The sequence below is a fragment of the Alternaria viburni genome (genome assembly GCF_023758015.1).
Source record: "Alternaria viburni strain BMP 2772 chromosome Unknown scaffold_35, whole genome shotgun sequence".
Classification (NCBI taxonomy): Eukaryota; Fungi; Ascomycota; class Dothideomycetes; order Pleosporales; family Pleosporaceae; genus Alternaria; species Alternaria viburni.
In genome coordinates this window covers 96694-122768 of record NW_026055804.1, presented here as the reverse complement: position 1 = coordinate 122768, position 26075 = coordinate 96694, and the positions used below count along the sequence as shown (strand labels likewise).

At 50.8% G+C, this 26075-nt stretch overlaps 8 protein-coding genes across 8 annotated transcripts; 2 read left to right on the top strand and 6 right to left on the bottom strand.

Moving 5' to 3' along the window:
• Positions 1-3318: 3318 nt before the first annotated feature.
• On the bottom strand, positions 3319-4887 carry J4E79_010978 (uncharacterized protein; the record flags this gene model as incomplete). Its single annotated transcript, XM_049359809.1, has 1 exon — positions 3319-4887. The coding sequence occupies one exon, from the start codon at positions 4885-4887 to the stop codon at positions 3319-3321; it is 1569 nt and encodes a 522-aa protein (XP_049205734.1).
• Positions 4888-5249: 362 nt separating this feature from the next.
• Positions 5250-6500, bottom strand: J4E79_010977 (uncharacterized protein; the record flags this gene model as incomplete). Its single annotated transcript, XM_049359808.1, has 1 exon — positions 5250-6500. The coding sequence occupies one exon, from the start codon at positions 6498-6500 to the stop codon at positions 5250-5252; it is 1251 nt and encodes a 416-aa protein (XP_049205733.1).
• Positions 6501-7232: 732 nt separating this feature from the next.
• On the bottom strand, positions 7233-8580 carry J4E79_010976 (uncharacterized protein; the record flags this gene model as incomplete). The annotated part of the gene is made up of 2 exons (XM_049359807.1): positions 7233-8373; positions 8426-8580. The coding sequence occupies 2 exons, from the start codon at positions 8578-8580 to the stop codon at positions 7233-7235; spliced, it is 1296 nt and encodes a 431-aa protein (XP_049205732.1).
• Positions 8581-9753: 1173 nt separating this feature from the next.
• CYP3_2 (Peptidyl-prolyl cis-trans isomerase H) lies at positions 9754-10527 on the top strand (the record flags this gene model as incomplete). Its single annotated transcript, XM_049359806.1, has 4 exons — positions 9754-9808; positions 9942-10087; positions 10136-10273; positions 10321-10527. The coding sequence occupies 4 exons, from the start codon at positions 9754-9756 to the stop codon at positions 10525-10527; spliced, it is 546 nt and encodes a 181-aa protein (XP_049205731.1).
• A 480-nt stretch (positions 10528-11007) lies between these two features.
• Positions 11008-13056, top strand: J4E79_010974 (uncharacterized protein; the record flags this gene model as incomplete). Its single annotated transcript, XM_049359805.1, has 1 exon — positions 11008-13056. The coding sequence occupies one exon, from the start codon at positions 11008-11010 to the stop codon at positions 13054-13056; it is 2049 nt and encodes a 682-aa protein (XP_049205730.1).
• A 601-nt stretch (positions 13057-13657) lies between these two features.
• Positions 13658-16952, bottom strand: J4E79_010973 (uncharacterized protein; the record flags this gene model as incomplete). The annotated part of the gene is made up of 4 exons (XM_049359804.1): positions 13658-14559; positions 14615-14769; positions 15424-16784; positions 16839-16952. The coding sequence occupies 4 exons, from the start codon at positions 16950-16952 to the stop codon at positions 13658-13660; spliced, it is 2532 nt and encodes an 843-aa protein (XP_049205729.1).
• Positions 16953-18496: 1544 nt separating this feature from the next.
• Positions 18497-19518, bottom strand: J4E79_010972 (uncharacterized protein; the record flags this gene model as incomplete). Its single annotated transcript, XM_049359803.1, is given in 2 exon segments — positions 18497-18508; positions 18523-19518. The coding sequence occupies 2 exon segments, from the start codon at positions 19516-19518 to the stop codon at positions 18497-18499; spliced, it is 1008 nt and encodes a 335-aa protein (XP_049205728.1).
• Positions 19519-20558: 1040 nt separating this feature from the next.
• Positions 20559-21591, bottom strand: J4E79_010971 (uncharacterized protein; the record flags this gene model as incomplete). Its single annotated transcript, XM_049359802.1, has 3 exons — positions 20559-20707; positions 21040-21422; positions 21473-21591. The coding sequence occupies 3 exons, from the start codon at positions 21589-21591 to the stop codon at positions 20559-20561; spliced, it is 651 nt and encodes a 216-aa protein (XP_049205727.1).
• Between the last annotated feature and the right edge of the window lie 4484 nt (positions 21592-26075).

The window sequence follows — 26075 nt, the reverse complement described above, 5'->3', positions numbered from 1 at the left end:
GACCCTGCGTTGTTCACCGTGTCGTGGAACTATCTGGCGTACGGGTTTGGGACGGCGCAGCTGCATCATCATTCGAGAGATTGGCATCGGCGCAGGCACCCCGTCACACCCGACTTCGCTTCTGCAGCCTAACACGAATCGGGTCCTTGATAGTTTCACGTCTCGCGCCCCTCCATCGCCTCCAGTAACACCAAGGACGATTTCGCCGCAGCCCAACGTCGTCACGGCACATGTCGGTACCAAAATGTTGACCCGCGAGCATGGACTGGGAAAGTCTGGACTAGTCACCACGCGCAACGTCGTCCCGGCTACACCCTGCTAAGCCCCACCATCTACATCCTCTCTGAACAGGACAATACGGCATATTGCTAGTTCTGTAACGGGAAGAACCGCTGGAGGGCCTGAAGGAGCCACCAAAGGGAGACCGGGTGGCTCTGACCGACAATGTCTGATCAGCGAGACTTTTTGTTCGTCGACGCAGCTCAAGCGAAGACGTCTCGCCAAGGTCGTCGCAATGCTCGTTCTTTTGTCATGCAGAACGCCCGCAGGAAAAATCCATGGTCGACAAGCAAACATGCTGCGAAGCAAAGGAAAACGGGAAGCTCAGAAAGCGCAAGTCCTAACAGTACATGTGCGTCTACGTCAAACAAGGCGACGCCAAGCCCTCCAATTGTTGCGAACAGGTCTGATTACTTTTCTTCCCCAGAGTCTGAAGATTGTGCGATAGCCAAGAGGGACATTTGTCCAGAGTGTCAGATTTTTCTGTGCCGCCCGGGTGAGGGACTCTGCCAAAGATGTTTGCTGGTCAAGCCTGCGGCGCCTGCAGAAGACCCAAATAATCAGCTTTTCGATCCTTTTCGGACTTCATCCGTCGAAGTAACCCGCAGCGTATCGGAACTGTTGAAGCATTGTAAGTGGCTGTCCCTGCATCTATCCTTCTATCGAGACATTCCAGTTCGCTGGGTTCGTGGCACGACAACCCTGTACAACGGCTTCGAGAGTGCGAAGTCTAGATTGCATCCGATTGCATGGCGCCAAACATCTCAATGCCCGGCATTGTTGGTACTCAAACGCTGACTCGAACCGTGTAGTTTCCACGGAGATGGCGCCTGGTATCATCGCCGTCGACGTCCGGCATCGTTCTACTCTGATGAAGTCGGACTGGTTCGGCACGGCGATAAGTAATCCAGGCTTCATGCACAGTCTGCTTGCTACGGTCGCGCTGCACGCTTGGGTGTTTGGAAAAGACACCATCGATGCAATCTTGCACCATCGAGCACAGGCTATTGCTGCTGTCAATGCAGCGATACTGACACCGGATGGGATATCTGACGCAAACATCGGTGCAGTGTTCAACTTACTCACCATAGAGGAGAGTCTCCGTATGCCATTTTTCGATCTACACGAAGACCACACAGTCCAACTCGAGATCCATCGAACCGGGCTGCAAAGAATGGTTCAGCTGCGTGGAGGACTAGGAGCAATCAAAACGAATCGCATTCTTCAAGCCTTTATGCTTTGGTGCGTAGCCTCTACTTCCGCGTTCTGTCCAGAACCGGTTTGGCATGTGCTTACTGAGCATCAGGCATTCGACCGCTCACGCTATTAACGATTTCCAAGCGCCAAGCCCCTCTACATTGGATTTCATCAGCACAGCAGGCTTCCCACGTCATCCACCAGGCTACGAGTCGAACATTTCTCAACATCTGACTGATTATTGTCGGAATGCGGGTATCAAAGAGCCACTTAATGCCTTGGTGGAATTGGTACTTTCCCTGATCGCTGACCTGAACGTCTGGTTCGGTGACCCTGAGAGCCCTCTGGATCCTCTCGATATTCAGAACTTTGCATGCGTCTTGGAATGCTCTCTGCTAACATGGCTGCGCAAGAACGAACATCTTGTCACCCCTCTCGAAGACGCGCTATGCGTTGCGCTACTCATCTTTACGGTGCGGACGACCGAAGCGTTTAAGCTACAGTCTCACGTCCATCTGCTCCACTCTGCAGCGAGCAAGCGACTGGAGAAAGCGCTGAACTGCACTATTCGTACCGAGTGGCAGCATTGTCCCGACCTTCTACTCTGGATACTCTCTATCGGTGCGATATCAGCGGAACCATCGCCAGACAGCACATGGTTTGTGTATCAGACCTCGCTTGCCTGTGCGGAATTTGATATCCCATCGGCGGAAGCGCTCCTCGAACGACTCCATCTCTGCGGCTGGGTTAGCTACAAGCTCAACGACGCTGTGTGTCAGCTATGGGCCAGGGTTGTGAATCTCAGGTTAGATGACCGTACATTCTTGCCTATACATTCGCCTGCTTATACTTGAGTTTTTCTTGTACGTAGGCTTGCGCCGTTTTTCGAAGCGCCTTTGAAAGCTGAAGACGCCAATAGCCCTGTTGGGCCGCTGCAGCATCACGTTGCCGAGCCCGATCTCAACGCTTGGGAAAGTATAGACTGGGCTGCGCTCAGTTTGGGTCTCGACGATCATAACCAAGGGCACGCAAACAATTCTGGCGATGGAGACGCAACAGCAGAGCCTTGCGGTTCTGGAGTACCAGAGGATTCCTCGCATGTTTTTGGTAGTGGCTACGGGTTTACTTGTATGTGCAACTTCCATCACTCTCAACTTTTACTAATACCCGCATTGCTGGGTGCTAACCTTCGTGGCGAACACGCAGGGCCTACGACGCAACATCCTTATGCGCACTGGATGAATGGATCGCAAAACCATCACGAACAATAAGCAAGGGACTTAAATGTGTTGCATTTTGACTGGGTGTGCATCTCTCTTCATTTGGTCAATCAATCGACAGCACTCTAGTTCACAACTACCTCGCCGCCGGCGCTGTCGCCAAGCCTGTCGCAACAGCCTTGCGATCGATATGCCACATAGCTTGAACGCTGTCCAGCTGTAGTCGACTTGGCGAGGATCGTAGCGCTCGCTAAATAAACGATACGGAATCGCAAGGATGCGGAGAATTTGGCCTACGTGAAAGAGCATTGAGAATCGAGGTTGTTGGGAGACAGCAATCCTGGCAAGGTGCTGAAGATATCAATACATGGCAACTCGGTTTTGGAGACATCTCATACCAGAACAGATGGAACAGGCGCGCTAAAGTCTAAATCAGTATTAAAACACGCAACAAGACAATGCGCACTTCCGAATCATCTGCTGTTATGGTATTCATTTATTCCGTTGAATGGGGTGGATGAGCCCAGTCGCAGTCCTCCTCTCAGCCCTTCGAGGGCTACCATGTAATCAACAATCGCACACAGCTACATGAGACCCATCAGCCTGATATAAACATCAACCCCTATGCCTTCGCCAGCCGAATAACAAGCTCAATCCCCGCCTCAGCAAAAGTCTCACTAACAACCCTCGGTGGCTTATACGCCTCAAACGCCCCAGAAGCCTGCCCTTTGCTCCCAATACCCGCCACTTCCGTCAGCCTCAAACACATGAGCTCCGTCAAAAACCCTCTACCCGCTAGTTTCATCTCCGCAAACTGCGTTATCCAGTTCAACCCCTTGAGCGGCAGCGCCTGCGGCAAACGCCTAAACTGCGCCCGCGCCTCGCCCGTCGCGAAGATAGCTTCAGCGGGCATCGGGAATTGGATTTCTAGTTCGCGAACCGAGGGGGGGATGTGGGTGTATGCGGCTGCGGCACAACGGTCCTGTTTCTGCCAGATCCATGTTTTCTTTGCGGAGTTGGGGAGGTCGACAAGGGAGGTGTAGAAGAGGGAGGAGGTTACGCGGAGGATCTGGAGGTTTTTGAGGAAGGTGAAGGAAGCGGGGAAGGGGGGGTAGGGGTGGTCTTTGAAGTTTGCGGAGGGGGGTTCGAGGAGGGAGAGTTGGGTTAGGGTGGTGGGGAGGGATGGGTATGCTGAAAGGACGTCGATGACGGTTTGAGGAGTAGGCGGTGTGGGGCGGAACCATGGTGGTATGATGTCCCTTTGCCAGGCGTACAGGCAGTTGAGGGTTAGGTGCAGTGACTCGGTCTTCTCAGATAGGCGTAGCAGTTTCCCGAGAGCAAGAGGGCTGATTTGAAAGGTTCCCGAGTTGAAGTGTGTGAGGTTGGGGACGGAATCGGGTTCCGGGTCGAACCAATTGTGAATGATGCGAAAATGCTTGATATCAGACTCGGGGCTTTCATGCCAGGGCGCCGGGGTTTCAATCAAGAATGTCTTCAAAGTCGGGATCTGGATGAGTTCACGGAGGATCCTCAACGTTGGTGTCTTCAAAGTGACGGTCTCGATGGGTTCATTTTCGAGTACTGACCAGAGTTGCTTCATGCAGATGTTCTGGTAAGCATGCCATCTCGAACCCTTCAGCCGGTCTTTGACCGTGACATCGATGCTTCGCACGTTCGGCAGTTTATCGAAGATGGTGATGGCTTGCTCGTGCACGAAAAGCGGTAGGCCCCACTCGCAGTCTATCCGTACGTGACGTACATGTTCTGCTAGCTCCGGCGCCTTCTCGATAGCCTGGAGAAACAAGGTAATCGTGTGCTGCCGAGCCGCGATATTACCATATGCCTCGTGCTCCCTGTATTCTTTTGGGATCTGATAGTCTTCTAGTGGCAGGAAGACCGGAGGTAGTAATGGAAGGGGTTCCCGTCGATACTGCAGCGGCTCTTCATCCGGATCTGTACGATCCTGGGGTGTCGGTAGGTGGCTGACTTCCGCAGCATGCCCGCCTTGAACAAATGGAGAAGCCAGGGTTGATTGGACAGGGAGGTCAATCGACTGGAATAAGAGGCGTTGGGCGGATTTGTGGAAGACTCGGTGCGTCTTGATCAGACTCAGCAGATCCTTTCGATCTACATCCTCGAAGATTTGATCCAAGACGTCGTTTGAAAGCGTGGTGATTATGGGTTTGGTCATGTTTCTGGAGACTGAAACGGAGGTTTCTGGAGGGTAAGATTGGGTATTGGGTAGAGTGGAGGGATTGCGGTTGCGCTGATGTTGATTCTCCCAAAGAGGGGAAAGGAGTCTTATGTAGCTACTCGAGTGAGGGATTGCCTGTCATTCACACGGACCTTGGTAATTACTCGTCGTACGGCCCTCATTGGAAACGCGGTGAAAGTTGAACATTTCGTGTGAAGCGATGTAACGAGTCATCGTTAAAATCACCCCTCTTGTTGTAACTGTGAGTTCAGTATCTGTAGGCCAGCAATGTGAATACTCATTGTGTAATGTGTGAGGTTGATGCATTGAGAGATGCTAAATGCCGCATTCGTCGACTATCACGTTGCCTGCACACCAGGCCCCGGCGGCGCCGACTTAAATTCCGTCTTGCCCCTGATATGAATCGTCAATTCGATCCCCCTATCCGCAAACGCCTTCTTCAATACCTCAGGCGGGTCCCAATCCATCGGCTCCGCACACCTGACGACTATACCCCTATCACTGACCACATATTTCAGCTCCAACACCTCCACCTTCTCCAATCGAGGAAATCGCGAAGGATCAGCAGCGGCAATCTCGTATATCCAGTTCCAACACGGTCTCATTTTCATTTTGATCTCGTCGGACGTCATGCGGAAGAAGGCGGCACGATATCCATCACCCACAGCGAAAATGGCCGCGCTACCACTAAAGTCTACTCGGAGCGAGGAAAGCGATGGGGGCAGTAGATGGACGATGGATGGGCGTACTATTTCGCCTTTCCATAGAAAGCCCTGGCGACCCTGCATGGCGTTGTATGCCGAGTTTGAGAACCAGCAGACAGACGATATGTGTAGTTTTTTGAGGGAAGTGAGACCGGAAAACGGCATGAGAAGAGGGATCCAGTCGCATTCCCATGGACTCTTTTGGTCCTCCAGTATCGTGAAGTCGGTCAGGGTTTTCGTTGCGTAGAGCAGACGATGGGCCAAGGCGGCGAGGATATTGCGTTGACACAAGTATATCTTGACGTCGAATTCTCGGAGCGTGATGTTTGGGTATTGTTGTGCGATGATGGGTGAGGTACGGAGTATGCAATCGTTGATGATGAGGCTAAGACCGATTTTTCTTGCCGGCCTCAGTGAGTTGAGCATGTCCATGAGTTTCGTATAGTCTTCCACGGCTCCGCGCGTTTTCTCTTTGAAATTTTCGATAAGCTCCTGCTTAGGACTTTCGGGGAAGGGCCGAGCGTTGATTTTGAGCGTGACGTGTTGGACCGCTGGAAGGAAATCCAGGATGTCCTGCAATGTGTTTTCTAGTCGGAATTGTGCCCGGCTGTCGAAGACGAGCTCAAGATAGCGTATGGGTCCAATGGCATTACCAGACGGTGTATGGGCCAGACAAAGCTCTTCGAGAAACTCCATGCATGCTTCGTGTGCACCATTTCCGCGGACAAGGACTCTTCGAACGCAGTTGCGTACTGTGTTTGCCGCTGGAGCGAGCTCTGGATAGGCCTTGCTGACATTTTCGAGCGTTTCGTGGTCGTCTACAAAGTACTCGAATATGGATGTTAGGATTTCGGTGGGTATTGTGGTGATTTTGGCGGTCGCCATGTTGTTCGTCTGTGAGGGCGGCTGCCTAGAGAAGACGTCGGATTTCAACAAGTTGTGCGAAAGAAATCTGAGGGTGTCCTGCAGCATATTATGCCGTGACTATCGGATGTTTCCAAGAGATTCCGTCAATGTAGGTGCCTAAGTACTTCATGCACATGGAGGTTGACGTAAGGCGAGATGCGCTGCTGACTAGCGTCATGGGCCGCAGTTACCTCTTTTGTTCACCGCGCTGATCCCAGCGCTGGCTTGTGAGTACGTAGTGTAATTAGCATCACTGTTCTGGTTCGAAAAGCGAGGTCTCACTTGCTTCAAACATCTTGTGTTCCATGTATCTATTCGCTCGCTATCGAAATCGCCTAGTATATGCTACATAATGTGCCAAAAAAGCCTCCCTGCTTGTGACTAAGTCGCCTGCAAAGCTGTAGATTATAATATCTACAATTTCAGCAGTTCAGTCCAGAACTATAGCCTTGTCGCAACTAGCAACTATCCATGTATAGCCCATTCTCCCCGCCTGCCAAATGCTGTGTTGAGAGACCCCGCTATGCTCTGATAGGTACTGTGTGAGCGAGATTACACCAAGACGAAAAGTTGCTCAGGATATGGATGAGGAAACGCCGGAATGTGGAAAAACAGAAAAGTGCCGTGAGGATCGGGTACAAAACGGAGGGTATGGTAGTCGTAATTGGGCGTGAGAACGATCGAGAAATCTGAGTGACAACAGGACCGCGTCTATCGGCCACCTGCTTCGAGCTGTCCTGGAGTTGGCTGCTGCGAGACAGGGGTTTCTCCAGTGGCACCGGCGCCACGGTTGCGGCCGAACCAGCTTGAGAAGCCAGGGCCTTGAGTTCGGTTGAGCGCCATCCTCGATCGCCATCCTTGGTTCTCGCCAGTCTGCCCTGTCGCTTGGGGCGCGTTTCCAGCCACGCGCTCGCGGCGAGTAGGCCGATTCAGTCGCCCGAATCGATCACCACCCTGTCGCTGCTGGAAGTCTGAGTTGATGACCATGACGCGAGACCGAGAGAATGGGTTGGTGGAAGTCCAGACCGCCTGCGGTGGTGACCTAAGACCAGCAACTGAGCGGCGACCAGTAAGAGGGTCAACTTCTCCTTCAGGACGGGGCTTCGGGACGTAGTAGTCGGCTTTGCAGAGAGGGCAGCAGGCGCGGCGACTCGTAAGCCATGGGTCGACACAGCTGGCGTGGAAGGCGTGGCCACAAGACAGTCCACGTACATCGTCGTCGTCTTCCAGGGTATCCAAACAGATGGCGCACGTGTCTCCCGGCTCGGCCAACATCTCGGGTGCAGCGGCAGTGCTGATGGGATCCTCTTCGTCGTCTGAGTCGTCCTCGCGCTCGCGCACGTTGGCCTGGGGTGTACCACTTTGCCCTTGAACGTTGTCTGTCTTCTCCGAGTTCAACTTGTCGTCAACCTGCTTCTCAAGGTCTTGCACGTGCTGACTCTTCCTGCTTTCGACACTTGTTCTCGGGGGAGCGACCGGGTCGGTGGATGAGGCTGGGGCGTTGAGGTCGTTGCGGGCCATGGAGAGGGCAGTGTCGGTTCGTGGTCCTGGACCTTCGTCCTGGGCACTGATGACACCTTCGACATCCTTCAAGCTGGCTGCTCTGCTCTGGGGTGCCGTCGCAATGCCGCCGTTAGCTGGCAAGCCCTCGGTCTCGCGACTTGACTTCCATTGCTTATACTTGGTCAGTGGGAACCGCTCGTTGACCTCGTCCATGGTCATCAGCTTCTTCTCCCTCCTCCTCCGGTGCGGGCGAGGCATGTTGGTCATGTCGATTGGCTCGCCATCTGCCGCAGCCTGGGCCGCGCGACGGCGGTTGTATCGGAAGCAGTACTTAACACCAACGATAATCCTGAGCGCAGTCAGTACGAGGAGCAGCAGCCGAGCCAACTGCCATTGCCTACCATAAGTTTGTAAAGACGACACCGAAACCCAGGGCAACGAAAAAAAGCAGCGGCGAACTGGTGGGCCCGTTGCTGTTGTTGTTGTTGCTGCCGCTGTTGTTGGCGCCGTCTGTTGGGGTGGCCTGCTGCCGCGGGAAGAGCACAACGTTGGACATGGTGGGCTGCGACGAGTCTGCTATTCCATACGTCGGTATACTATCGCGCAGTCGTGGAGGACACCGAGTCAGCGATGCGCGAGTGAGGCCGGATGCGGCGAGCCTTGCGGGAGGTGAAACGGATCAGGAGGCGACTGGACACGACGGCGACGGAGTATCTATCGCGTGTGGAGTAGTTGCGATAAGTTGGAAGTGGCGGCGGGAGGGCTAAGGAAAGGGCCGGAGTAGGTGATGAATCGGTGATGGTGACGGCAACGACTGCGGGCGTGGCGATGGAGAGTCGGCTCCCTAGAGGCTGTAGTCGTTCGCAGTGACTGCCCGTGCCACAATCGCTAGCGGTGAATTGGGAACGGATCGTTATCGGCCATGCGATGCGAAGAGGGCTGGTGGTCAAGCAACAGACTCGGCGGGATGGTCAGGGAAGGGCAGTGAATGCGAGTGCGTGGCCGAGGGCTGAACGGGGGAGGTGCCGGTCTTCAGGCGGATAAAGGCCGCAGAGGCGTCGCTAACGTCGCCGGCAGGTGCCAAGGATGACCGGCAACCAGGCCCATCAATGATGACAGTAGAAGGTTAATGGTACGCCGGTGTGGCATTTGGGGCAGTGGCGAGTGGTAAGTATGAGGTTGTTTGTATAGTGAGGGGGAGCGTCGTGAATGCACTGGGTGTTGCTTGCGATTCCACCATGCACATGTCACAGGCGCTGTCCGCGCAATGCACCCCGAAGCAGGGTTTCTGCTTTGGGCCGCATGGATGCCGTCGCATGCAGGTGCTATCACACTGTAAAATTGCTGACAGCCTGATGCGGTGATGCATAATCAACACGACTACATTCACTCACTACTACAACTGCAACACAGCCTCAGTCTCACATCGCAGGACCAGAGTTCAGTGTCGCAAGACAGGCCGTCTGCTCACTATTGCGTAGACATGTCGGATCCCTGCCCTTCCGGTGGAGTCTTCCCCGCTAACAAACTGCGCGTATCCACATGAACATTGTCCACCACTGGCAGCAGCCCGACTCCCCTGCTTCTGCACCTTTGTCTCTGCTCGGCATATCTTGGAACCATCTGGACGGAACGCCTTTTTCACTTACCGTACGACTCCCTCGATCATCACTGCCAAAGCCCGTCCAACGTCACTAGTCCGCTCTTCAAGCACTGCACTGCCGCAAACATGGCGGAGACTGCCGAGCCCAACCCAATCGTCTTCTTCGACATCACCCTAGGAGGTATGCATCCACCCATGTGACCCAGTAGTGGCTACCCCTCACCCCGCGCCATCTGCTACGCGTCTTTCTCGGCCTAGCCCACAGTTGGGCAAACGCCCGCGACCCGACCATGGTGACTGACATAAGCGAACAGGGGAGAAGCTGGGGAGGATCAAGATGGAACTGTTCAGAGATGTAGTCCCAAAGACTGCTGAAAACTTCCGCCAGTTCTGCACGGGCGAGACCAAGAACAGCCGGGGACAGCCGCAGGGCTACAAAGGCTGCAAGTTCCATCGCGTCGTAAGTAGCATCACAGTGCACTGTCTTTCACATGCTAAGTGAACATAGATCAAAGGTTTCATGATCCAAGGCGGCGATTTTGTAAATGGCAACGGAACTGGCTCAAGAACTATCTGGGGGACCGAGAAGTTTGCCGATGAAAACTTCACCCTGAAACACGACAAGCCAGGTCTTCTATCCATGGCTGTAAGTTTTCGCAGCTTACACGGACAAGCCCATACTAACTGTTGCAGAACTCAGGTCCCAACACCAATGGTTCCCAGTTCTTCATCATCACTGCGAAGAATGGCACCCCTCATCTGAACGGCAAGCACGTTGTCTTCGGCAATGTCATCGAAGGCATGGACGTTGTCACCAAGATCGAGAATACGCGAACAGTAGCCAACCCGGAAGGAAAGCCAGTGCAAGACATTGCCATTTCACAATGCGGTGAGATGTGAGCTCGTAGATCATACAACAAAAAGACGCCAATCCTCGAGGTAAGATCTCAGGTAGGATCTAGAGAATCTATTATAAGCCTGAAACGCATTGTTTGATCAAACGAAGCGCGAAGAAGAACAGTGCGTGGTGGGGCCAGCGCGAGCAACCAGTCCGTATCGACTTCGCGAAGCTGTGGTTATCCAATCCTGATACAGGCAAGCGATGGATAGGAAACTAAAAACATTTCTACGATTTCAAATGGATCGCATCATTGGTTGTTGCAGTGATTGGGTGTTGGATCGGCGAACCATGGTGAACTACTGGCTTACCTAAGTGACCCGCTGAAATTCTCTCGGGCTCAATACTTCGCAGCACAGTCGCGTGCGTTCACCCCCGCTGTCCTCGCTGCCAATTTCACCAGCCCACCGACGGACGACAATCTCCCACACCTCGCGCTCCTGCTCAGATGTAAACCCTTCACCAACCACATTGCCCACAACATGGTCGCTCTTGCCACAATGAACAGGACTCTCGGCACCGCCGCCCCGAGCGCGGGTGGCAGCCTCAAACGCAAGCAAATCGACAACTCGTCCGACGCCGAGAACGCGACCCCAGACACGCTCAAACGCCGCCGAGTCACTTTCCACCCCGAAGTCAACGTGCGGATATTGAGCGAGCACCACGAGAAGAGTCTGGAGCTGGTGGGTGAGGAGGTGCGGCGCGCCATCGAAAGGCATGCGACAGGCGACAAGGCGGCCTACGATGGGCTCAAAGCCCTCTTCAAAGAAGCACCAACGTCCACAGGTGCACCGCTATCGCGACTTTTGCAAAAGTACCTCATCGCACTCACCGAACACACGCCAAAACTCGACGGCAACTGCAAGGGCCTGGTGCATGCCGTCATCGATTGCAGTTGGATAGCGCGTAACGAAGACTTCCTGCGCTCCTACCGAATGTTCCTGCGCAGGCTGCTTTCAGTGCAGTCGAGCTACATGTCGACCGTGCTGCAGATGCTGGTCGACATGTTCCTGAGTGCGCCTTCCGTCAATGCCAGGCAGCAGGACGACCCACCGATCCAAAGAGTCCGCCTACAAGCACGCGTACACGAGACCCTTGTGGACATATTACGATACAGTCCGATGGCGAGTTCCTTCCTCGCGCCCGTCATCTCCAGCACCTTCCCCTTCTCCAACGACACCGCAAAGGTCCACGTCGAGTACATCCGGAACATCTTCAAGGTTACAGAGTACGCGCCGGAGATCAGAGGCGAGATCTTGGCGCTCGTCACGGACAAGCTATGCAAGATCGATGCACAGATGCAGGTAGACATGGAAGAGATTGACGACGACTTGGAGGAGCGACTCATGGACGGGGCCATCAACGATGAGGAAGACGACGACGACGACGACGTGAGCGATGACGGCTCCGTATCGAGTGACGAGAGCCTCGACCCGGAAGAGCAGCGACTCAAAGACATCAAAGACATGATGCTCAAGCTCGACACCGTCATGGACGTGCAATTTTCCTACTACGACTCCGTTTTCGAACGGAACGACTATCAAGAGATGGATCGCACCTACCAAACCCTCATCGCGCAGTTCCAGTCCATCATCATCCCGACCTACCGCTCGCGACATACTCAATTCGTGCTCTTCCACTTCAGTCAGATCTCGACAGAATTCATGGGGCGGTTCATAGACACCTGCTCGCACCTGGCTATAGATCGGAACCGACCCCCGCTACTACGCTCAGCCGCATGTGCCTACCTCGCCTCCTACATCGCGCGCGGCGCGCACGTTCCTGGCTCCATTGTTCGCGACGTCTTCGACACACTATGCTCCCAGCTTGAGGACCAGCGAAAAGCACACGAGCCCAAGTGCATCGGTCCCGACCTACGCCGGTACGGCACATACTACGCCATCGTGCAGGCACTGCTATACGCCTTCTGCTTCCGATGGCGCGATCTCATCGTCACACCCGACGGCACGTTGCCCACCGACGCAGACATCATGTACCACGAAGGCGACTTCCAGTGGCACCGGTCGACCCTCGAAACCATACGCCGCAACATCTTCTGCAAGCTGAACCCACTCAGAATCTGCGCACCGGAAATCGTCAAGCAGTTCGGCCGCATCGCCAAGCACCTCCGCTTCACATACATCGATACGCTGGTAGAGACAAATAAGCGTGTACGACTGTCCCGCAGTCTGGCCAGTGGGTACCTCAACGGTATCGGCGGCCGAGAGACTGCTCTCACAAGCAAGAAGGGCGAGGAGGCCTTCCTCCTGGACGCATACTTTCCTTTCGATCCATACGTGCTCCCACGGAGCAAGCGCTGGGTCGAGCACGACTACGTAGCATGGCGGCCGGTACCCGGTATGCCCGTCGAAAGAGACGACGACGATGATGAAGATGAGGAGGAGGACGACGACGACGAAGATGATGCTGATGATGACAGCGACAGCACATCAGAAGCGGAATCCGAGGACGAGGATGGCGTCGCAAACCCCGACGACCTTGACGACGGTAGTACGGAAGCTAGTCTATGATGAATCTCTTGTGCATTGCATTTACGGCGTATATTGGGAGCGGGAAAGCATCAAGACCAGCGATTTTCTTGCTCGGCGCCGGTCAGGGAATAAAAAGGGGCATATAGCTTGGGAGCGTCTCTTTTATGATTGACGGCCTGCTTCACATATGGCTTGGGTATCTTTGTTGGTTGAGCTTTTTTTACATGTATGATTGAGCGTTTGATATTTGGGTCAGCTGGTCGATTGCCTGGTAGAGGCACCGTTACGTTTATACCTACGAAAGAGAGAATGGAATGAAAAATTTGATAATCGGAATTTACTCAGTTTAGAGCTTTGCTTGTTGGTGAGGGTAGGACTGGCGTTGTCATCATTGTCACGTCAACCTAGGGAAAAAGTGAACACTCTGGGGTCTACATCGAAGTCAACACACCCACTTTGCACGCACTCATGTTAATGTAGTCTGCAGACCTGTTTAGGTTTTCCCTTATATGAGGTGCTGTTCATATTTTGATCACGATGGAGTGGCAGGCTGAATGTCTCTTCGCGTTTCAATTGGAATGTATCCCTACTCTTGAAGCCGCGTGTAGTTGACTGTACCGCACAACCATCTATCTGATACCTAGCTCGCCGAGTACGCTTTGCGGATGAGAACCTGACGCACGACTGAGTTGCTCATCAAGTAACCATCATGGTCCATGGTATGGTCCTCGTTATATACCAAGATAAATTGCGTTGCTTTGTTCACTTGAAGGTCGAGAATGCCCCACTGCTGGAGTAGATCCCAAGCCGGTTGAGAGTTGGTGGTCGTCTCACAAACCGGGTCCTTGCAGAGGATTCTGAAGATGACATGCTGGCTCCACTGGCAGAAAGTGCAAGTGACGGTCACCTTGCCCTCTTTCACCGCCGTCATCCAAGCTTCAGTCGTGTTGTGGATAAAGACGGAGATATCAGAAGTGTACTTCATCTGCTCGTGCTTGAACTCTTTCCACTCGCTGTTGCTCATATCGAAGTCTGGACAGTCGCAGTCGTCATCGTCGCTGTCTGGATCTAGACCCTGTTCCTCCTTATAAAATCGCCTGAAACAACTGTGACACATGTCGTCATCAACACTCTGTCCGAGTACGACGTTCTCAGGAACGAATTCGACTTGAAATGATGGGGAATGCGAGTGCAGGCGCAAGATACGCGTCAGATCAAACTTCGTCTTGTCATCGTGGCCATGGTCCCACAAGAACTGTACCAGCTTAGGCGCTTGCTTGGGTTCGTTCTCAGATGGTAGAAAGGTATCGAGGAAGTTGGCAAGATAGTAAGTCGACATGAACGCAACACGAAGATGCTGAACCCAAAGAGGACGATATTCTGCCCGGATCTGCGTGCAAACTTGAGTCAGAGCGAAGAACTTCCAGGTTCGCTCTGCATATGTTTTGCGCGAAGCATATGGGAGGTTCTGTCGAGCAAGCTGTGGGGCGAAGCGGTTGGAGTCGTCCTCTTTGGCGTAGTCGTAGACTCTGTTCCTTAGCTCTATGTAGTATCAGCACTTGATAGCCACTTCGAGATGCCATGCAAGAAGCCATACCCGGAGAAAGATCAAGGAAGCGGAAGTACTGCGGAGCTTCGCTTGCGGGCTCCTCACTCTTCGCAGGCTTTGCAGCCGTCTTGACGGATTGCTTCGCTTTCTTGGTGACTTTTTTGGCTGAAGCGTCGCCGCTTGCGCGCTTGCTGCCGGATCGTCTAAAGTGAGGTTAGTGGATGATCACGGGAGTGCGCGATGAGTAGAAGAGAAGACTTACGTAGTGGGCGCCATCAGTAATCTTGCAACCAGTGGTGACGCTTACGACGCGGTAGAGTTGGTGTTGGAGTAAGTTGAGCGGTAGAAGGTGGGAGTAAACAAGTAGAGAAGGCAAGAGCACCCGCCAAGAGCCGCTAGTGAAATGACGCAGGTACGCAGTGACATGTTCCACAACCACCTCATACATATGAAAACTGAACAACTGCCACCTAGAAGTCTACATTACCCCGAAGAATATGTAAACTTCGGCCCTTGTACTAATGTAGACGCCACAGTACCTGTTCAGTTTTTCCTTGTATGAGATGCAACATTCCGCCTGAGTAAGACATCCATGGATAGGCAGGAGCACGTGGCCCTTTCACATTGGTTCTCCCAGAACGTTGAATGAGACAGAAATGAATCGCGCTCTGCTTACTCAACATGCGCCTGCGACAGCTCGCTCTCGTCCGCTCGACAAGTATACCAGCGACGACCAGCTACTCAACACTCTTGCATACAGAACGTGGATATTAGACATACTAAAGTTGAAGTAATGAAGATGTGATTTTTGTATGTTATACTATCTACATGGCGTTTATCTGCCTTGGCCCTTGGACTTTCCACCGAAGCCAGGACCGCGCTTAGCTCCGCGACCCTTGGCGAGCTTGACGGTGAACGCACCACGCTCGATGGTGTTGACCAGGATGTATCCAGAGGGGAACAAGAAGTGAGACCAAGTACCAACGAACTGAACGATTCCACCAACAGAGTCGTCCTCGGGGTAGATGTCGAAGAAGCCCTCGGTCTTGACGCCCTTGCCGGTGGGGTCCTTGCTGATGCTGCGGACATCGTGTACCCAGATACCGGCACCGTAGTTGCTCTGATAGGCGAGGCCGTCGACAATGTAGAGGTTGTGGTCGATACCCTTGCTGTCGGTGGCGTAGAAAGTACCGGTGGCCTTGGGGTTGCGGAGGTCGGTGAGATCGATGATGTGGGTAACGGGGCGGCCGGACGCAGCGGGACCGACAGCTTCCTGCTCATCAAGCTCGTCGTTCAGGAGGACGTACTGGTGCCAGTTGCGCTCGGTCCACCATCCTTGATGGCAGTAGGTGGCACCGGGGTAAGAGAGGGTGGAGATGACCTCAGAGGCAGGGTTGCCGTTCTTCATGGTGGAGTCGTAGACGGTCATGGTGTCTTCGTTGTAGCCGATGCAGATGTTGCGGCCGCGGAACTTGCGGTCGGGACCGTTGTAGGTCACACACTGGGCATCGTGGACGTATCCGTCCTGGCTAGCACAGCCGGGCGAGGTTGGCTTGTTGGGGTTCTTGAGGTCGATGTACTGGAGACCAGCCTTGCAGGTCTGGTTTCGGGGCTGGGCACCGACAGCGAGGATGTACTCGTTGTCCCAGTCAACAACGACGTTGTGGGTGCGGCCAATGGGCAGTTCGTCGAACAGACCAACGAGGTCGGCCTTGGGGTCGAATGTCTTGGGGGTCTTTGGGTCGACAGTCAGAAGCTTCTTCATGTCGAAGATCTGAACGTTGTGACCAACGGCCTCGGAGCCGATAATGACATAGTCGTTCAGGACGCGGATCTCGCGCCATCGCGAACCCACGCTTTGAGCGGGGAGACGACCCATGTACTGGATTTGACCATCCTTGAGGATCTCAACAAACGCAGCACCAGAGAACTGGCCTACGATACCGAACTCACGGCCATTGCGAGCGGTCCAACCCCATGAAGAGCTACCCTGGCCTTCAGGACCTCCCATGTCGGCGTGGTTGACAAAGTCGTAGAGGTCCATGTTGTTACACCTGAACGTCTGGTTCGCATTGCCCTGCTCGACAACGGCGAGACCGTCCTTGCATTGGACACGCTTGACCTTGTCGGGTCCGTGAGGTCCCTTCTTCAAGCTCTTGAAAGACTTCCACTGCTGAGAGTCTTGCTTGCCTTGAGCTGCGTCGACTTCCCATTGATCCTAGAAGATGTCATTAGTTGATCGTCAGGCGAAAGAAGCGAAGTATGAACATACACTCTTCAACTTCATCAACTTCTGATGAATCGCGCCAGAGGCATACTCCGACTTGGAGTAGTGCGCAGCCTGGACCGCAACTGGTAGTGCCAACACAGCGAGTGAGAACTTCATCTTGAGGAGCTAAGAGAAGGATTGAGCTGGAATGAGCACATTTCCTATGCAGCTCAACAGGTATATATATGAGTGTGGTACCCTCATGGTGCAAGATCTCGCCCTCGACCGTTGCCTTGCCACACGACCATTCAGTACCATGTTACCGTCTTGGTACAGCAATATACTCTGGGCATCCGTTGGCATCCATACTCTATGCGGAAGGTCAGGACTACAATTCCGCTAACTTGATAGGGAAGGTGTCCATACACTTCTTGAGTGGAGTACTGTCGCCAAGCAGCGAAATTCGTATACAGATGGTGCGCCACAGATATCCGGCTTGGTACTTTCGGGAGGGCCTCGGGAAAGGAGCGAACATCATTGCCACGGCCCGCTAGCGGAGCCCAAGACTTCCAAGGCGTCTGGGCATGCGGACCAATATACAACACCTGGACGAGAGGCGTTCGCAGCCAGACTCTAGAGGAGATAAGAGGAAGGGGATCATAGAAAAGGGAATGTGCGAACTTAGTCTGCGCGTAGTGGTGCTCGGCGGCGTCGAATCTTGAATTGTACCTACCAGGAGCGGAAGGCCTCCGCGCCTAAGGAATGTTTCAACGATATACGGTAGAGCGCGACCAAGGCCAGCGAAGGCCTTCGTAATCGCTGCAAACGCGCGGAAGAAAGAAACAATTATTCGCGCAACTCCGACAGGGGCGATAGCCAACAAGCGCACGAACGTTGTGGTAGGCAGGGACAAGCAGACGCTGGGCTTCGGGATGCGCGCCGTACAGAGGCCACGATATCTGTCATTAAAAAGTATAGTCTACTCAGAAATGCGTAGAGTTTGAGTACCAGTGTCAGCCAATGATGCACGGAGGTTGACATGTCGAGGTCTGAGGTCGTGGATCTGATGTGTGAGGGGAACGCGCCACGCTAAGATCGAAATCAATATTACGTCATCATGTTGCGACGCGACGCGAGCGCGCTTGCCTCAACCTTCACGATCGAGGCATCTCTAGCTGATGTTTGCCACCGTGCACATGCGGTGAAGCTCATTATCACAAAGATATCGATCAGAGTTGCACTCACGTACAGCGACGCGTCGGCGACTGGTTACCTTGCTGCTGTCGCAATCAGACAAAGACACGCCTAAAATATGTGTGGGCAAACCCGACAACGATACTGGTAACGCGGTGATTTGCAACCATTATACATTATTACTGAACGAATTACTTGTAGAAGACGCACCTTCATCACACCAGACCCAAAACGCAGCCAAGTCGATAAGGAGACTATGGCACACACCGACAGTTACAAACAACTTGATGACCTCCCCGTCATAGTACTCGACGCGACAGATACGTAACGACTATGCACACCAGACCGACCCTCGAAAATCGCATCTACAGCCTCGACGACCGGGCTTGGCCTCGGTACCACCCTCTCCCACTTGCGGTGGTAGATACAATGAGCGATCATTTCCACCGATCCTAGGATCGAGGAATGCCTCTACCGGCACATGGCAACACTTCAGCCTCGGAAAGTCTCGGAGAGATCCCAGGGTATCAACGTCCCGACTGTTAGGATACACCAGGTCTAGGATGTCTTTGTCACTATCGTCCGTCGCATAGACCGCTTCTAACGAGTGTCGATGTCCCCTCAGCGCATCACCCAGGAGTTTCCAGGAGTGCTCAGGCCAGATTGACAAAGGATTGCCTTCTGCGGCGAACGGCTCCCACCTCCCGGTACTGCGGTGGTATCGAAAGCTGTGGAGGGCCTTGAGCGTGAGGAGCATTTGTGCGACAACAGAAATGTCCATCATTGCATGAACCAGGTGAAGTTTCCGGATTGAGCTACTCGACTCGGGGACCGACCAGTTCTCAACAGGTGTTGTTTGACATATCTCCCAGAGGATAAGCGTTTCGAGGGAGGGAAGACGGAACACACAGGAAAGCTCCTCCACTGAGAGGTAACGGGCAGCGATGTTGAGCTCCTTGAGCTTAGCAAATCGATTGACATGACCACCGACGGGTCGCGCAACAGCGCTGTTCAACATCTGCAACCATTTCGGTGTATCCTCGGGCCGGTCATATGTCTCCGTCACGTGGAACGCTTGGATGTCGTGGGCCTTGGCCAAGATTTTGTTGCATGCGTCCTTATTGAATCTTTTCCCGCCGAAAAAGACCTTGATTTCGCGGACGTGCTCGGAGAGGAGATGGTTGCTGGCAATCGCAGCGCCCTTCTTACACATGGAAGACCCTAAGGCGCGTACGGTCTTGTACATTACCACCTCCGCGATTCGCTTGCAGAGCTTATCTGTACGACACAGCTTCGAGAGTGCGTCGTAACGGCCGACTTCCTTCACATGCTCCATGATCTTCAGGAGAAGTTCTTCCGGTATGCCACTAAGACACGCTTGTGGGTTTTTGAGTACGACAGGGAGATCTGGGCTGCCGGGACCATCATCGGCGGTCGTGTGGGTGACCTTGACGGATATCGAGACGGACCGAGTACGCTTAGCCGAGGCCGAAGTGTGCGAGAGTGAAGCTTTGCGCTTCTGCGGCGTCGAGACGGTAGCTGGCGCCATGGCGGTGGTGGGTTCGAGCGGATGTGCACCTCGTACAACGTCGATGTAGGCTCCAGGGTGAGGTGTACAAGTGTCGTAAGGGGTACAATTAATCTGGCAAAGCTGTACAGTCGAAGAACACCTGCGTGGAAAGAGTTGGCCGCCGACACGAAAGTGAGTGGTCGTGGTGGTGAGAGGAAGTCAAGAACTCGGAACGCGAACGAGAAGAAAACAACAACAAAACGCGTCGATGCGCGCCCTTCACACGCGTCACCTGATGCATGGCCACTCACGGTGAGGGCCCTGAGTGCGCGCGCAGGTGCGAGAGGAATGCGCCGCTCTAGCCAATCGGGAGCGTCACTGCGGAGGTGTGAAGCGGAATATTCACCTCACCGCCGCCCGTCTGGCGTTTGAAGAGTGCATAATGTGCGCACGCATGGCCAGGTCATTGGGAGAATGAGTATGTGAAGTGGGTGTAGTATTGACCGCTAATGCATTAGGCATGCCGATGTCGCTGCTCAGAGGATACCTCGATGAATAGCCCTCCGCCATATGTTCAGAAAAGAAAGAGAGGACATTTAGCAAAAGGCAAGGCGGATAGCCAAATATCTTGGACCCATGCTAGCTTTTCTGCCCAGTACTCTCCGGTTCCACAATCATATGTGGGTTGATCGCGGTCATTATCATAACTCTGGAGCGCCAAACTACTAATGGCTGCAAGCTGCTCCTCGGATCTCTCTTCCAGAAAGTCACCCACTCGAACTTCTCCATACTCTACTCCCATGTACATCATTCTGAAATGAAAACTTCCAAGCATATATGGAAGCAGTGCAGTTTCTGTATGAAGCTGACGAGAGGTGAGCAGTAACGCTAGGTCGTTCTCTTTGGCTGAGTTTTTCCGTGTCCTCCAGCCGACGAAGTTCCAGTTTTTGTCGCCGAATACGTAGGTGTAGATCATGTTCCGTAGCTCGCCTGGTAAGCGGAGAAGAGGCGAGTTGGTAGCGTTAGCTTCGGTGCTACAAACGACACATTAGCTTTCGAAATGGCAAAAGCTGGGTGACTTACATCTTGTCGCGAGGAGCTTGCTCGCGGAGACGTCGGATCGCTGCCCTCTCTTCAGCACCCTCAAAGCGCCGCTTCTTTGCTGGGGGCTGGCCGTTCAGACGAGAAGGCATTGTTGAGCGCTTTTGTGACAGCTTGGTGCGTTGTGCTGTGGGTGGTGTAATATGAGCGAGGTGGTTGGTTGAATGAGGAGGGGAGAAGAAGTAGGTTGGGAGCAGACTGCCAGACTGGTATAGGTGCGGCATTCTCTACTAAACTAGTGGCTGCTGAGAGCGACATTAGAGGGCCATGCGTGTTGTTCACCTTTGCCAGGTTTCACCGTTCTTTGCTACCTCATTCTTTCACTCCGAAGCTTCCCCGATGCAAACATACGGTCGCTCTCTCGTTCTGACTCAGACAGTCCAGAAGAGATCCGATTCATGTTGCCTGTGCTGATCCATTATATCCTTCCAGTGACTTTCTGACGAAGGTATCAAACACCTAGTTTGTTGGCCCACCATACCCCAGTCTTCTCCCCTGCCCCAGAAGCCCGTAGACTGACGATCGCCTTGATTTGTTCAGCCGATCTCTTCTTCAGGAAATTTTCAATGCTTTGACTGCATTGACTCCAGTGGTAGCTTCCAGCGAAAAGGAAATAGATCCTGCCGAGCTTATATGGGAGCAGAGCGGTGTCAGCGTAGGCTTGACGTGAGACCAAGAGAAGACCCATGTCCATTTGCGTAAATGATCCTGCACAGGAGACAAGGTTACCCTGACGTCCACGGAAAATGTATTCGTTGCCGCTGAAGATGTAGGTGAAGATCATGATCTTAATCTCGGCTGGCAGGCGTAGAAGAGGTGACTCAATGGAGTTGAGCTCAGTGCTGTAGTACTTGTCAGTCGGACCAGTCGCATAGCTTGTTATGGTACTTACAGTCGATCGAGTGAACTTGGATCCCGAATCACGTCCCTCCGACGGGCCCTCTCGTCGCGAATCTCTTGTGCGAAAGCTGCATTCGCCGAAGATGGCGCTTTGCACTTTCGGGGTGCCATGATGAATTGGACTTGGGGTGCCGAAAGCGAGGTGGTCTTGTGACAAGGCTGCGTCGTAGAAAATGAGAGCACCTGGGCGGTCCATTTGTTGAATGCGGCTAGCGTTGTTTGACTAGCTGCCGGCGGAAGGCAGGGTGCACCGCCTTGAGTCGCTCATCCGGAGATCTATATCGGATTTAATCCTTCGTTACAGTTCTCCGGTCGCCATGCAATGTTTTACACAGCAAGACTTGGAAGAGATGAACTGCGTCCGCCGAAGAATCAAGTACTGTGGGCATTCTTATCATTGTATACTCACATGTCTTTGATTGAAAGGAAAGATGCTAATACAGTGACCAACTGCAATGGTCAGAATACCCATAGATTTGTAACTCGATGAATACCACCGCATGTATACATGGACGCTCCCCCGACGGTCTCAGATTTCCCCAATCCTTCGTCTATACCATTCCGGACACAATGCCTTCACATCATTCTTAGCGAATGCGTCAGCCCATTGCACCCCGGTACCCCAATATGGCCTATCATTTCTGATCTCAGGATCATATCCACAGACTTCAAACTCCTCGCCCATAGCTCTAAGCTGTTCCTCCGATCTGCTGCCGATGAAAGCCCTTACATAAACTTCCCACGGGGCTCTCGGACTGTGGAGAAAAAATTGAAATAACCCAAGTTTATATGGAAGCAACGCGGTTTCAGCGTAGAGCTGACGAGATGTGGCTACTAAGCCGAAATTGCACCTATGGAACGAGAATATCTGACCGGGATCGAAGTCCCTGTCGTTGTTATGATCTACGAAGCCGCAGGCTGTGCTGCTAAAGACGTAGGTATAGATTGTGTTGCGTAGCTCGGCGGGTAGGCGGAGAAGGGGCGAGTTGGCTACGTTGAGCTCACTTCTGCATAGTATATTAGTTTTGCATACGTGAGATTAGGAATTGAGGCTCTTACAACTGGTCGCGACGAGCGCGACATTGAGGAGTGTGGGTGTCTTCAAGAGGGCGGGATGACGCGTACGTCGCGGGTCTAGCGTAGACTCGGTTGTAGAACGAATCCTGGGGTGTGCGGAATCTCCAAGACGACATGTTGTGCTGCGTTGGGGGCTTATGTGTCAGTGGGAAGAGTACTGGTGGAAGGAGAGGAGAAGAGGTAGAATAGAAGTAGTGCAAGAAATATTGTCAAAGTGGCACACAAAGGCTCACTCCAACCGATGGCTAGCCTAAAAGTTGGGCGAACTTAGGAGTAGAGCGATTGATCAGAGAGGGTTCTTTGTCATTCACTCTCCAATTCCGTTGTTCTTCGGCTGCGTTGTGTATCAACGCGAAGGCACGTTGAGTGAAAATTACACTGTTTGGAAAGAATATTCCTTGGCCGACGGGGGGCATGCAGTGTGAACTGATCGAATTGGCTAGTGACGACGTTGCTGCTTTGATTTGACCTCTGACTGCCGCAATCTTGGAGCTGGTGCAAGTACTCAGTGTATGACCAGTGAGCACTTACTTCTGGTTGTGTCTTCGCGCAGATCACGTTGCCGCACGCTGTTCAGAGCATGATGCTGGGTCATTCTCAAAGCTCTTCCCCATACTCATATCGCCGATTGCGATTAGCAAAACGACAGACGCTTCAGACTTTGGCAGCACCTCGTAATAGCTAACCCGCGAAGCCCTGATGCTGTACGATGGAGCGCCACAGGTTGTTGCTGCTTCAGATCTCGAAGTACTGCGCGGGCCTCTCATAACAGGCCTGGAGAAGCGTCTTCATGCCTGGCTCGTGACTACTGGCAAGTAGTGACATGCGTCTTCAGCACTGAAGAGCAGCAGTTCCAGAACTTCATGTGTGACGAGTCGTCTTTCCTTCCTGGGCGCACCAATGGGGTCGTAGGAAAGCTACGACCTTATACTCCGTAATCTTTATGGTATCAATATCGCTGTTCGTGCGACAGCCGGTGTGCTAACGTTCGCGAATCGGTTCGCATCGAGCGAGGCGCATGTGTGGATGCTGGTGGCGTTCGCGAACGGGAATTTCGATGACGTGGGGAGCTCCGAAGAGCGTGCGGAGCACTCTTGTAGTCAGTAGTATGGGATGTAAATATAGAAGGTACAGGCGATGTCCCGCGATGGCTAAATGCTTGTGACAGCTTGACGCGTCGACATCTGGACGCGTGGAGGATTCAGGTTATGACGCGAACGGCGAGCCAAACCTCATTAGGGCAGACATGGGTCCTTTCCAGATGCGCCCTAGCTCTAATGCACGTGCCTCTTCAGCGGCACCCGTGGACGATGCCGTGCCAACCTGACTTGCTCGTGTCTGCCAAGGTTAGTGGCTTACTTGGTCACGTTAGTATCTAGTGAGAGATGTCATGTTTTCTCCGAGGTCTTGAACTACAAGCTGCGCATGTTCTTTATCGACTCCGTAACCCGCGACAATCCCAACAAGATCAGAGGATCTCATCTTAACTCCGCTCATTCACCGTTTGCTCTATCGGCGTTATCTGCATTGAAACTCGAAGCCTTTCTTCCTATTGCCTTCTATTGTTTCACAGAGCAGCCGTGAAGACGCAGCTTGCGGCACCCCTACGACCTTGCATTCCGGGCATACTTCGATAGCGAACTCATCTACAGACGAGACGTCCGGGTACTTCGTCTGGCAGAACTTTTTCAGCTTCTCTCTTTTTGTATAACCCGACGTTCTCTCTTCAAGAACCTTATATGTTTCGGTTGACAAGCTATGTTAGCTTTTTGCTTGCCGCTTAGATCCCTCGTGTCTTACCTGCAGCTATTATTACCTATATAATTATATATTCTATAATATATTTTATTTACTTTAGCTAGCTATTTTATAACTTTTTAAACTTTAAAGTTAGTAAGCTTTATACTATAGCCTACTAGTATAGCGTTAAAATTTTTTTTTTTTTTTTTTTTTTATAGCTTATTTATAAAGTTAATATTTATACTAAAAAATCTTTATTTTACTAGTAATAGTATAAAGCTAAGTATTTAAAGTTATTAAAAAAGGCTATTTATAGTAGCTTTCTTAGTAGTTAAAAAAAGTCTTTTTAGTAGTTATTAATTTTAATATATTAGCTATATTTTTAATACTAATACTATAATATACTATAAAGTTTAGTATCTTAAGCCTAATTTAGTTATCTTTATAGTAAAATAATATTAAAAGATATTTAAAAATATTAAAAGACTTTAAGCTAGTCTCTTTTAAAACTACTAAATAATTTTAATATTAATTTAGTATATATTACTATAGTAATATAGTTATTTTAGTCTATAGTATAAACTTATTTTATACTTACTTATATAACTTTTTAGTTTATACTATAACTAAAAATAACTAGAAATAATATAATATATAGTAATAAGTATAATACTAATAAAACTAGCTATATTTATTCTTTATTAACTATAACTATAACTTTATCTTTATTCTTTAATAATATTAATATAATAACTATCTAAAGCTTATTTCTTAGAAGGCGTTTTTACTATAAAAGATATCTATTATAGCTAATATCTACTTAACTATCTTAGTACTTAAAAAACTATTTATAAACGCTTTCTCTTTTTTATTTTATTCTTTTTTAGTCTTATTAAGTATTAAATTTAAGGCCTTATACTATAAGTTTATAGCTTTATTTATAAGATTAGATAGAGCTAAATCTAAATCTATAGTCTACTTTACTTTATATATAAAGAAGTAAGTATAAATATTAAGAATAACTAATAATAATAATAATAGCTTAGTAGCTAAAATAGTAGTAAAAGAATAAGTACTAGTTTAGTTTAAGTAAATAAAGTCTTTAGTTCTACTAAAGAATCTATATATATTAATAACTAGTTTCTTAAAATTAAGACTAGTAGAGAGAATAATAAAAGACCTTACTCTAGGCGTATACATTTATAATATAGTATTAATAAAAGCTATAATAGAAGCTATAATAAAAGCTATAATAAAAGCTATAATAAAAGCTTTAATAGAAGTATTAGTAGAGTAGGCCTTAAATATTAAATAGATAAATTTCTATATAATAGCTACTAAAATACTTTTTAAAATAGCTATCTAAATAAACTCTAAGCTACTTATAGAAGCTTTAGTAAGTAATAGTAACATAGTTATATAAAAAGTAATTAATATAGTAATAATAAAGTAACTTAGTAAAGCTTCTTAGTAAGATAGTAAAATAACTAGTAAGAGATTAGTTTTATTCTTATAAGTACTAAGAAGACTTATAAATTATTTAACTAGTATAGTGTTTAGTATTAAATTTAAGCTACTTATATCTTTAATATATCTTTAAATTTCTAAAAGTAGTAACTTATAAAATAAAAAGAGCGCGCTTTTACTAAAAAAAATTTTAGTATATATATTCTAACTATAAAGCTTTAAAATATATTACTTTATTAGTTATAAGCTAATAAGTATATATAATTAGATTATAATTCTCTTATAAAGTTCTTTTATAAAGTATTTAGTAT